The sequence below is a fragment of the Hyperolius riggenbachi genome, chromosome 5, assembly GCF_040937935.1.
Source record: "Hyperolius riggenbachi isolate aHypRig1 chromosome 5, aHypRig1.pri, whole genome shotgun sequence".
Classification (NCBI taxonomy): Eukaryota; Metazoa; Chordata; class Amphibia; order Anura; family Hyperoliidae; genus Hyperolius; species Hyperolius riggenbachi.
This window is the reverse complement of record NC_090650.1, coordinates 436,648,039-436,660,529: the sequence shown is the minus strand read 5'-3', so window position 1 is coordinate 436,660,529 and position 12,491 is coordinate 436,648,039. Positions and strand designations below refer to the sequence as shown.

Below are 12,491 nucleotides of genomic sequence, written 5' to 3'. Positions count from 1 at the left end.
TGCATAATTGCCTGAGGCTGATACAAATTAGCGCATTTGAAATAATCTTGATATGAATTTTCACAGGCCTCTTGATGAACAGAGGGAAGACTTCTGTAGATACGATACGTAAGATGTCGTCTTTCAGGCAGCATGTGTATCTGCAAGGGAGCGTTTTCTTGTAGGAAGTGCCTGGAGCGTTCTGATCTTCGTCTGCCCTCCCCCAACCCGCGCTAAGAGAGGCTTTCATCTGTAAAGAAAAGACTCTCAGAGCAATACTTCATTACCACTAATTAAAGAGGACCTCTAGAGAAAATAACATATTTTTCATAATATTCATTCATAGTTCCTCTTTAAGCCTCTGGTTTGTTCATTTGGATTGATATATAGATGTGACGTTAAAGAGAAACTGCAGACACATATTTTCTCATTCTTATAGGATGATTGTTGCCAAATCCAGAGCAGCAAGAGAATCGCTCTCAGGATGCGCAACCAATCAACGCACGTGGCTACCTTTCACAATTGTGACTGGTCTTCTATGGCTTAGCAGCTCCTATAGCAGACATGTATCTCGTTTCCTTCTGGTCTATAGAGTGGTTACATAAGGTGTGTTTACCTGTCCTGTTATCGGACTCTGGCCACAACAGCAAGCTTGTGAATTGGTAGCTGATTGAAGAGAAAGGTCTTAAAGGGAACCAGAGGCCCCAGAAAAAAGATTTTATACATACCTGGGGCTTCCTCCAGCCCCATACGCCTGGATCACTCCCACGCCGCCGTCCTCCACTGCCTGGATCCGCCGGTACCGGGTCCCGTCATGGCCGCCAGTCGGCCGGCTGACGCGGCCAATAGTCCGCATCACACGGGGCTCCCTCCTTATACGTACGCGTGAGGCTGCCTACTGCGCTGCCTCATGCATACGGGTATGGAGGGAGCCCCTGTGATGCGGACTATTGGCCGCGTCCGCAGGAAGTGACGGGACCCGGTACCGGCGACAGAGGAAACTGAGGATGGCGGCGTGGGAGCTTATGGGGTTGGAAGAAGCCCCAGGTAGGTATAAAAGCTTCTTTTTTTTTTTTTATTACGTTCCTCTCTGGTTCCGCCGATTTCCCGACGTTTGCGGCCGCGATTTTTGCTATGCTATGCACTGCATAGCAAAATCGCGGCAAATATCGCTCCGCCGCGCGTTCGCGTTCCCGTCAAAAACGAATCGCGGTAGTGGAAATGACCTACCCCGATTTCTATGTTAAAAAGCAAATCGTAGCGATTGTAAAATCGCTAGCGGTTTGCGACTTTACGATTCGTGCTGGTGGAAAAGGGTCCTTAAAGCTAAAAACAGTTTGCAAGTCCCGTAAACTTTACAATACAAAAAGCTAAACTAAAAGAAAGAGGAACTCCAGGGAAAATAATGTAATAAAAAAAAAAGTGCTTCATTTTCACAATACTTATGTATAAATGATTTAGTCAGTGTTTGCCCATTGTAAAATCTGTCCTCTCCCTGATTTACATTCTGACATATTTATCACATGGTGACATTTTTACTGCTGGCAGGTGATGTCAGTGGAAGTAGATGCTGCTTGCTTTTTTGGCAGTTGGAAACAGCTGTTATTTCCCACAATGCAATGAGGTTCACAGGCAGGAAACTGTCAGCACCATGGTCCTGACATCACACTGTGGGAGGGGTTTCACCACAATATTAGCCATACAGAGCCCCCTGATGATCCGTTTGAGAAATGGAAAAGATTTCTCATGGGAAAGGGGAATCCGCTACTGATTCGGAAGAAGTTCAATTCTTTGTCACAGTTTCTCTTTAGGTGTGTTTTTTTTTTTTTTTTTTAAACAACAAAAGCGGACTTCCTTTTTTTTAATGAAGAACAAAAACGAATGTTGGTTTGGCCATCAGATCGTAGTGGCTATTCCTGGCTGTGGTGACGGACACCAGCCAGCAGAACACAATACAAGCCTCAGAAACGGCGCTGATTAGTCTGGAGAATGCAGCAGGCGTCTCTCTATATTAAACGTCCATCTTCTGCTTGTCCTCACGAGGGAACGACCCCCGTAATAGAAAATATGGTTAAACTCGTTCCTCCTCCTCAGTCATTCTTGTCCACTTCAGAAGGATGAATGAAAGTCCAGGGCAGAGCTTTTACTTCCATGTCGTCATTCCATTATTGGTGTGAATCATCTCTGCTCAGTAATTAGAGGCACACAGGAGCGTCTAATAAGTCATTCCATATTGGGGCGAATGTGGCAATTATTGGTGGTGAATCACTTGCACTAGATAGGATCTGCCGCTCTGCTTTTGTGAGATGGTTATTATTTTCTGATGTCCGCCACGCTTGTAATGGTCCTTTCATAGGTTGAAAAGCAATGGATGATACTGTATATACTCGAACATAAGTCTAGAAATTTAGGTCTGATTCACTTCATAAAAGTATAGGGGTCGGCTTCTACACGAGCCACGGGCAACACTGAGCACACTAAGTAATGTGTGTATTAATAGTGAGATTCCCATTTGCAGCAATGTACCCAGTGGTAAGGGGGGGGGGGGGGGGTACTGGGCTGCATAAAAGGAAGTGAATAATTGCAGCACTTGGGAGCCTGGAAGGAGGTATTGGCTGCACTTAAAGCGGTATTGTCACCATAAAAATCAAATCTCCACAGCAACTGGTCTGAGTGTATTAAGTGATAAAGATGCTAATCCTGCATTCAAAACTTTCAAAACTTTTTCTGCTGTTATGGTTTGGAGTTATCACATATTTAAGGAGCATTGACCCTTTAGTAGTCAGTGCCAAACAGTTACATGCTGGGGGTTCTTTTTTTCTATAATATATTCCTCCTCTTCCCTTTATTTCCCTGCCTAGCTGCTTATCTGAAACCTGATCCCCTGCTCACCTGTGTTTACAAGCAAGGCTGAGGTGACTCAGCGATTGGAGGAGAAAAGAAAAAAGTAAAGGGCAGAAATGACATCAGGATTTAGTCTCAAACTGTGGGCAAAAGACATGGTTCCCACCAGGAACAGAATTTTCTTCATTTACTGTATAACATTCACTGAAATCAAAACGTGGACAGTACAATACATATGTTATGTAAGTAGATAAAATATTTATCTACTTATATATGTGTTTTTTTCCTGGCATAGTATGGCTAATCCTACTGCTTCAAGGGACAGGAGGGGTTAATGGCTGCAATACTATATGCAGTGCAGTCATTAACCCCTCCTGAGCCCCAAGTGCAGCCATTAACTTTGCTGGGTAGACTTATACTTGAGTCAATAAAAAATTCCAGCTTAAAGAGACTCTGTAACAAAAATTGCATCCTGTTTTTTATCATCCTACAAGTTCCAAAAGCTATTCTAATGTGTTCTGGCTTACTGCAGCACGTTCTACTATCACCATCTCTGTAATAAATCAACTTATCTCTCTCTTGTCAGACTTGTCAGCCTGTGTCTGGAAGGCTGCCAAGTTCTTCAGTGTTGTGGTTCTGCTATGAACTCCCCCTTCCAGGCCCCTCTCTGCACACTGCCTGTGGGTTATTTAGATTAGAGCAGCTTCTCTCTTCTCTCTTATCTTTTACAAGCTGGATAAATCCTCCTCTGAGCTGGCTGAGCTTTTACATACTGAGGAATTACATACAGGCAGAGCTGTCTGCACTCTGCAGGAAGAAACAGCCTGACACTTCAGTGGAAGATAGCTGCAGGGGGAAAGAAACACACAAATGACCTCTTGAGATTAAAAAGGAATGCTGTATACAGCCTGCTTGTGTATGGATGTATTTTCTATGTGTGGACATACTGTACATCAACCTACTTCCTGTTTTGGTGGCCATTTTTTTGTTTATAAACAAACTTTTTAAAACTGTTTTTAACCACTTTTAATGCGGCGAGGAGCGGCGAAATTGTGACAGAGGGTAATAGGAGATGTCCCCTAACGCACTGGTATGTTTACTTTTGTGCGATTTTAACAATACAGATTCTCTTTAAGAGGGTTGAATATTGGAGTTGACTTATACGCGAGGTCGACTTGTATTTGAGTATGTACGGTATTCTTCTCTCGGAGGGTGTATCTGTTCTCAGTCTACAGAAGGCCCCCGATCCTTCACTACACAACCGGCAACGGCAGAGGACACCCCTCATTCCGGCAGTACAGTCTGAGTTTATTTACCCTCCAGGCTCCGCCCCTTTGTCACCCCTTGACATTTAATTTTATGGAAAAAATGTTTTACAATTTATGGAAATGAAAGAAAAAAAAGTTTCACATGGTTTTAATTTTGCAGACAGCACTGAAAGGGTTAAGCCTCAGTGTTTACTATATGCAGAGCTGCCTAGGCAGAGCTCTCCTGCAGTCTATTCCCAGCTACTGATAAGAACTCATTGGACAGGGTGATCTGCCTAAATAAGCACAGAACACAGAGAAATTATTTTTTTAGTAACCATATGTGGAGTAAAGACGTTTCACTGTGAGCTGTGCAAGAGTTTGGGTCCGCTTTAAGATGGAGCCACACACCTCTGTGCAATGGCCGTTCCTCTCCTCATCTCCCCCCCCCCCCCCCCTTCCGCTTATGGGAGTGCAGTGTTCTCCCCAGGCTATTTTAGCCGGGTACTCCACCTCGCCTTGACAGAGGCGCTTGACCACGTTACAGACCTGATACTGCTATCTCCAATTTATTACCAGATGAAGCAGGATTGTTGCCTGTGAAACGCGTTGCACGTTTGGAGTTTCTAATAAAAGTTACTGTGAATTCTAGTAAAGTCTCAGTCTGTTTTTGCTATGAGGGAGGTAAGCCCACCAAACTTCCCCCTTTTAAACATTTATAAAATGGATTTATCCTTATTGGTGATGCTGTTCGCATATCTTCAAATAGTCTAGGCCACCCTTGGTGGAGTGGTGCATCCCCATATCTCTCCTGTCTACAGAGAGCGACTTCTTAAAGCTGAGTCGGGTCAGGTTCTAATTCTCCCTACCTGCCTTTCCAGTGGTTGCCTTTGTGGCGACCTCTGTTTGTGAGTATAATTATTGATTTCTTATATTCACTTACTGCTTATTTAAATACTACACCATATTAGGCTCTCAGTTTTGTTCTTTATTTCTTGCTGGAAAAAATATCTGGGGAGAACACTGGAGTGAATAGAGCCTGGAAAACGAGGGAATAAGGGGATGATAGGAGGGAACATCGTGGTGGGCAAGCCTCTCATTTTCAGGAAATTCGACTTCAGTTGAAATTCTCCAAGGAGTGATTACTGGGACTGAAGGGAACAAGGGTAGAAACGGACAAGGCACAGCGGTATCTGGAGCCAGCATGGACATACCTGTATGCTTACCCTACGTGGAGTTGTCTAGGGTGAAGTATACTTTAAAATGTACCTGAAGTGACATGAAGAGATAAACTTATACGCATATGGTACTAGCTCTACTGAGAAATTTTCTGAAGTCCCTTTCTGTGTTCCAGTACAGCAAGAGTTGGGAGTTGTTATCTATGCAAAAGGGCTTGTGGAGCAGCTTGTCTAATTCAGAGCACTTCTCAAAAAAAAGTAAATAGAAGCTTAGCAGCAGTAAGGTTGTACTGTAAGAAAGTTCAAAGGGTCATTACTTCTGCTTCTTTTTCAGCTTAAAAAGTAGAAAGTATGCATTTAAACTGATGCAATCTCAAAAATAAAGCTGTAAAACTGAAAATAAAAAATGTGAGACTCTTTTCTATATTACTAATGTTCTATTTATCATCCGTACTACACATACAATTCATTACTTCATAAGTTTATTCTCAATTCAGGTGCACTTTAAAGAGACTCCGTAACAAAAATTGCATCCTGTTTTCTATCATCCTACAAGTTCCAAAAGCTATTCTAATGTGTTCTGGCTTACTGCAGCACGTTCTACTATAACCATCTCTGTAATACATCAACTTATCTCTCTCTTGTCAGACTTATCAGCCTGTGTCTGGAAGGCTGCCAAGTTCTTCAGTGTTGTGGTTCTGTGATGCATCTCCCCCCTCTATGCACACTGCCTGTGTATTATTTAGATAAGGGCAGCTTCTCTCTGATCTTTTACAAGCTGGATAAATCCTCCTCTGAGCTGGCTGGGCTTTCACATACTGAAGAATTACATACAGGCACAGCTGTCTGCACTCTGCAGGAAGAAACAGCCTGACACTTCAGTGGAAGATAGCTGCAGGGGGAAAGAAACACACAAATGATCTCTTGAGATTCAAAAGGAAGGCTGTATACAGCCTGCTTGTGTATGGATGTATTTTCTATGTGTGGACATACTGTACATCAACCTACTTCCTGTTTTGGCGGCCATTTTGTTTGTTTATAAACAAACTTTTTAAAACTGTTTTTAACCACTTTTAATGCGGCGAGGAGCGGCGAAATTGTGACAGAAGGTAATAGGCGATGTCCCCTAACACACTGGTATGTTTACTTTTGTGCGATTTTAACAATACAGATTCTCTTTAAAGAGACTCTGTATTGAAAAAAAACCCTGGGGGGGGTACTCACCTTGGGAAAGGAAAGCCTCTGGGTCCCATCGAGGCTTCCCCCGTCCTCCTCCGTCCCACGGTGGTCTCGCTATGGCCTGCGGAAAGCACAACCGACAATATGTTAGGCTGTGCAATATTAACCTTTCCCGGTTCAAGCGGGGGCGCTGTTGCAGCTTTCCGCTCAGAAATAGGCGATCTCAGTCTGGTCCGCTCTACGGCGCAGGTGCAGGAGACTTGCGCCTGCGCAGTAGAGTGGACCCGACTGGGATCGGCTATTTCAGCCTACTTCCGAGCCGAGAGCCGCTACTGCATCTGCGCCAGAGCCGCTACTGTGCCGGAGCCGGGAAGGTAAATATTTACATCCTCGCCTTTCGAGGAGCTCTATCATTGCTGCCGTGGGACACGGGAGGACGGGGGAAGCCTCAATAGGATCCGGAGGCTTCCCCCACCAGAGGAGAGTACCCCCCAGGGGCATTTTTGTTTCAATACACATCCTCTTTAAAGAGATCCCGAGATGGGTTTTAAGAATCCTATTAGCACAAGGGGCTCAGTCTGCATATAATCACCAGCCTCTGTTACTATACTGTTCCTGCCTCCCTGCGCTCTGCTGTGCCCCATAAATCAAACCACCGTGCTAGCGACATGCAGCGTGTCACTAGCAGGCTGTTTACATGCAGACTGTCACTCTCTGCCGCTCCCCCGCCTCCTCCTATAGCGCCGCTCCCCGCCTGCGTCCCTTCCCTCCAATTAGCTTACAGAGGAGGGGAGTGGCGCTATAGAGGAGGCGGCGCAGAGTGACAGTGTGCATGTAAACAGCCTGCTAGTGACACGCTGCATGACGCTAGCATGGCAGTTTGATTTATGGGGGACAGTAGAGCGCTGGGGGAGAACAGCATAGTAACAAAGGCTGGGCATTATATGCAGAGACAGCCTCTGAGTGCTAATAGGAATCTTAGAACCCTCCTCTGGTTCTCTTTGAGCGTGTGTGTTGTGTATGATGTAAGATGCCGCCTAGGTTTTCATGTTACTGTCAGTATCTCAGCTCTGTTAGTGACCGCTGCCATGTCTTTGTTTTTTCTTTGCAGAGTGATATGCTCGATGTCAACCAGATTATGAAAGATTTGGCATCTATTGTCTATGAACAAGGGGATGCTATAGGTAAATATGAAGCCTCTTCAGTTGATGTTACAGAAAATCTCTAATATTGTCAAGCGTTGCATTTCTCAAAATCGTGCCCGAGGCCAAATTTATATATAAGCGTGTATGGGCACGCCAAACCTGGGCCCTTAAAGTACACCTGACAGGGCAGGTATATGGAAGCTACCATATTTATTGCCTTTTAAACAATACTCGTTGCCTGGCAGTTCTGCTGATCTCTTTGGCTGCGACAGTGTCTGAAACCCACACCTGACACAAGCATGCAGCTAATCCAGTCCGACTTTACACAGAGCATCTGATCTGCTGCATGCTTCTTCAGGGCCTATGGCTAAAAGTATTTGAGGCAGAGGATCAGCACGACAGCCAGGCAATGTGCAATCACAGATAAAGCTAGAGCTATTCAAATCAATAATAATAAAATAATAATGCAGTGCTTAAAGGAAATAAATATGGCAGCCTCCATTTCCATGCCATTCAGGTGTGCATAAACTCAGTCTACCAATACATGCCCCGTGTAATGCTCCTTATAACAGACAAATAGATGCTGAAATGAATTTAAATTCCTTGGACTTTACAGCATTGTGTCTGTACTGCCAGCAGAATGGTCATTGGCTGCAGTGGTCACGTGATCACAACCTTAACCACTTCACCCCAAAGGCGTTTTTACCCTAACGGACAAGAGCGATTTTCACCTTTCAGTGCTCATCCCTTCAATTTGCCAATAGCTTAATCACTACTAATCACAATGAAATGATCTAGATCTTGTTTTTTCACCACCAATTAGGCTTTTTGGGGTTGATATTCATTTTCAGTAATTACTTTATTTTCTATGCATTTTAAAGGGAAAAACAAGGAAAAAAAGGAAAAAATACACTTTCTCCAATTTCATCCCCTATCGTTTTAATATTAACACTCCTACTGTGCATAAAATCCACACATTTTACCTGCCCATTTGTCCTGGTTATTACAAGATTTGAATTATGTCCCTAGTACAGAGTATGGTGACAATATAGTATTTGGAAATAAAGGTGTATGTTTTGTATGTTTTTTTTTTGTTTTACTGATCTCACGTGCACGTGCGTGGGTGCGCGCATGTGCACGCGCGCACGTGTAATCACCCAGCGGCAGCAGCGCAGATTTGCTTATAAAATGTCCTGGAACCGTTAAGAGGCTCCAGCAGGATGTTTTAATAGGCCTGCTTGTCTTTTAAGTGGTTAAAGGATGGCTTTTCATTTAAAGGGACTCCGAGCAGTGCAGAAACTATGGAAAGATGCATACCATTTTGAAGCTCTCTTTCTCCTCTTTCCAATGATATCCATCACGACGAGATGGATTTAGAACAGCTTGGGGTTAATGGATTTTTTTTTTAGCCTCCTTTATCTATTCTATTTCATCCAGCCCCTTTGTATCCCTTATATTTTTCCCCATGCTGTAGGACAGCAGTGAGGTTAATTGTACATCTATTACCGTTGTTCTTTGGATTTACAGATAGCATTGAAGCCAATATTGAGACTGCTTCCTCTAACGTGGAGTCTGCCAACCGCCAGTTGGCCAAAGCCAATCAGCACCAAGTAAGTAACGTAAAAAACGACTGGGAACTGTGGGACGACACTGACAGTTTTAAAATCTTCCTTCGTACCTTTCCTGTCATTGTGATGTTTATGCACCTTCAGGGTCATCAGCAGCCTTCTAAAACCACCTTAATATTTTGAAGACCTAAATATGGTAATAAGTGTCTGGCTTCCACATAGTAACCAATCAGGCGCTTACAGTTGTATTCCAGTAAACGTTAGGATTATATTTTAGACGTTTTATGGTTACAGGGTAAGCTTGATGTTCTTCAATGTCCAGTATTCTATATGCATACGCGAGATGTACAGTAGAACAAATGTGCAATATGGGTATAAATGTAGTTTTTTAGCAATGCCGTAGAAAATTATGGTGGAAAACAAAATAAGATTGTTGCAGAAGAATTCAGGGGTGGCCAAAACTGAGCGGAGCTGGAATAATTTGAAGAACAAATAAAGGCACCAAAAATATTGAGACAGGTAAAAAAAAAACCTGCCGCACCCGAGGAAATTTGGGCGCCACCCTAGACTGTAATGTGAATTACACCTAAAGAGGTGAGTAATTTGGGCATCTGCAAAAGTTGGAGCACAAATTACAAAAAAAGTGCAATTTTGGCTGCTAGCAATAGCTGGAAGCTAAAATGCATCTTAACCCCACTGTATGGCGCCTGGGAGGGAGAATAGTAATTTTTTTCAGCTTTACCCTGCGCTCAAAAATTTTGATGCCCTTTTTACATGTATGCCCAAAATGTACCTCACTGTTTCCAGTCATTTCTTTGACATAGATGGTCTAAAATATTACAATATGTGTAGGATATTTTATTTTTCTCTACCCACTGCCAAGAAATTCCAGTGTCCACAATGTGCTGGTGGCTTCAAAGCACTTCTTCAGGGGAGTTTTGTCATAGCATCACCTGAAGAAGTCATCTGAAAACATCAAGCACGTTGTGGATTTGTTTTTTCTTCAAAAAAAAAAAAACCTTCACCTACAGCCAGGTGATTTGAACCATCCAGACAGTGACTGTCACACAAGCTCGATTTTGATTCCTTGAGTAAGTGCATTTTCTGTACACTTAAAGGACATCCGAGGTGAAAACAAACTGATGAACTAAACAATTGTATCTAGCCTCCTTCCCCTAAAAATTACTTTTTAAGACATCCCACGGTTTAAATCTACTTTTTTAAGTTATTACTGTTTCATTGTCTCTGCTCAATGACGCCTTCATTGAAGTATGCCAGAGCTCAAATCTATTAACTATTGCCCTTTTTAATCTCTTTACTGCTCTCAGAAGCCATTTACTGCCAGGAAAGTGTTTTGTGGCTATAATTCCTCATCAGTGAGGGTTATGCTATAGTCCGACCCAGACCCGACCCGAACAGAAACTGTCACTTGCATACCTGATTTTTTTACTCTTTCAGGGAAAAAAAGGAATGCAGAATAGTTATTTGTGTGCTAGGCACTGTACATACTCTCATGTCTCTCATTATGTCACTTGTCACCTCAGATGTTCTTTAAATGTGTTGGCATTCCTTCACCTCGTTTGAAATGTATTTCTGAACACAACTGAGGCTTGTCAAGTTGTATATTTATTTTTTTATTAATATTTCTATGGGTGCGTCGTAATCTGGATAGATTAACCTTCACAGATGCATTGTGGTGGTTTTGCATTTTTGGGGGTTTCTTGAGATACAGTGGTTCCACTCAGTATTTATTTGTTATAGTTCTGCTCACTCCTGGGTACCTCTCCAAAAATGTCCATGTCTCGCTGTGATTGGGCAATGGAAACCGCCTGCTTTCAGGAGCAATAACCATAACTAAAACTAGGGACACACGTCCGATAAAAATCTTTGCAAACTGTGGAATCAATCTGCCACGTAGGTTTGAACGACCGATCTTTCAAACGGCAACTTACAGTACAAACAAATGACTATTTTTTTTTAACTAGCTTGGGACCATGGTAGTTATAATCTACTCCGCATATGCGGCTCTCTAACTCTGATGCGAAGTACATTCTGCGCTGTGGCTTTCCACAGTCCCAAGCCGATCCTAACTCGCTACTGCCTCCTATGGGTTAGGAGCCAATAATACTGGGGATCACTGTGAGCCAATCACAATGATCAAGGATCGCTAAATGGAAAATAGGCTCTGGTCCTTAAAGCCTGCCATCCCTAATGAGTTAAAGGACAACTGAAGCAAGAGAGAGATGGAGGCTGCCATATTTATTTCCTTTTAAGCAATACCATTTGCCTGGCTGTCCTGCTGACCCTCTGCCTCTAATACTTTTAGCCATAGACCCTGAACAAGCATGCAGCAGATCAGGTGTTTCTGACATTCTTGTCAGATCTGACAAGATTAGCTGCATGCTTGTTCCTGGTGTTATTCAGACACTACTGCAGCCAAATAGATCAGCAGGATGACAGGAACTGGTATGCCGCCCGCTAGAGGGCGACATTGCAGGTAATCCCGCAGCGAGCAGAGGAAGGAACGTAATTGCTTCCCCGCTCGCTGATTACTTTTGCCGATTACTACAGCACACATAGGGGGAGTGGGGGGGGGGGCAGGTACCCACTGCTGTACCCACTGCCCCCCTTCTTGCCTGCTACCCCCTCAGGCTGCCTGGGGACACCTATGGGGTTGACATTGAGGGGAGGAGCAAGCAGTAGGCAATCAGGATCTCCCTCCGTTTTCTTTGTGCAAAATAGCCTGTGTAGAGGGAGTTCCTTTTTTGCATTGCCTTTCGCTACTCCTCCGTGTATCCGGGGTCCGTAAAGTCCCAACAAGTCTGGACTCTCCACTTCACGGATCCCGTGGATCCATTTTTTTAAGTGAGTGAAGACCAGGGCTGTGGAGTCGGTACGAAAATCTACCGACTCCTCGGTTTATGAAACCACGACTCCAACTCTGACTCCGGGTGCCCAAAATTGCCCCGACTCCTCGACTGCAACTCCGACTCCACAGCCCTGGTGAAAACGGCTGCTATTTTTAACATTGGTATCTGTGGCTCCGGTTTTGGTCTGGGCCGAAAAACGGAGCCACGGATACGTTTGTAAAACAAGTGTGAACCGGCCCTTAGTGGCTGCCTTTACCTGATAGAGTTCTGTTTCCGTAACGTAGAAGAGAAGCAGATCGGGCACTGGTTGCATTGATCTAGAATTACTTTAATCCAGCATGGTACAGGTTACAAACAAAGGGTGATTGGGGTCGGTCTAACAGCCGTTTCACAGGTATCCCTGCTTCCTCAGAGGCCACAGAAAAAGCCGGGAGACCTGCAAAACGGCTGTTATGCTTACCCCTATCAGCCTCTGTAACCT

General features: G+C 43.8%; 1 protein-coding gene across 6 annotated transcripts in view; it reads left to right on the top strand.

The window, feature by feature from the left end:
* Positions 1–12,491, top strand: part of TSNARE1 (t-SNARE domain containing 1) — a 557,339-nt gene that overhangs the window by 330,312 nt on the left and 214,536 nt on the right. For all 6 annotated transcript variants that reach the window (XM_068238108.1, XM_068238109.1, XM_068238105.1 and 3 more), the window contains 2 exons: positions 7,539–7,611; positions 9,100–9,182. In XM_068238108.1, coding sequence (XP_068094209.1) covers positions 7,539–7,611; positions 9,100–9,182 — 156 coding nt within the window. The remainder of the gene's footprint in view (positions 1–7,538; positions 7,612–9,099; positions 9,183–12,491) is intronic.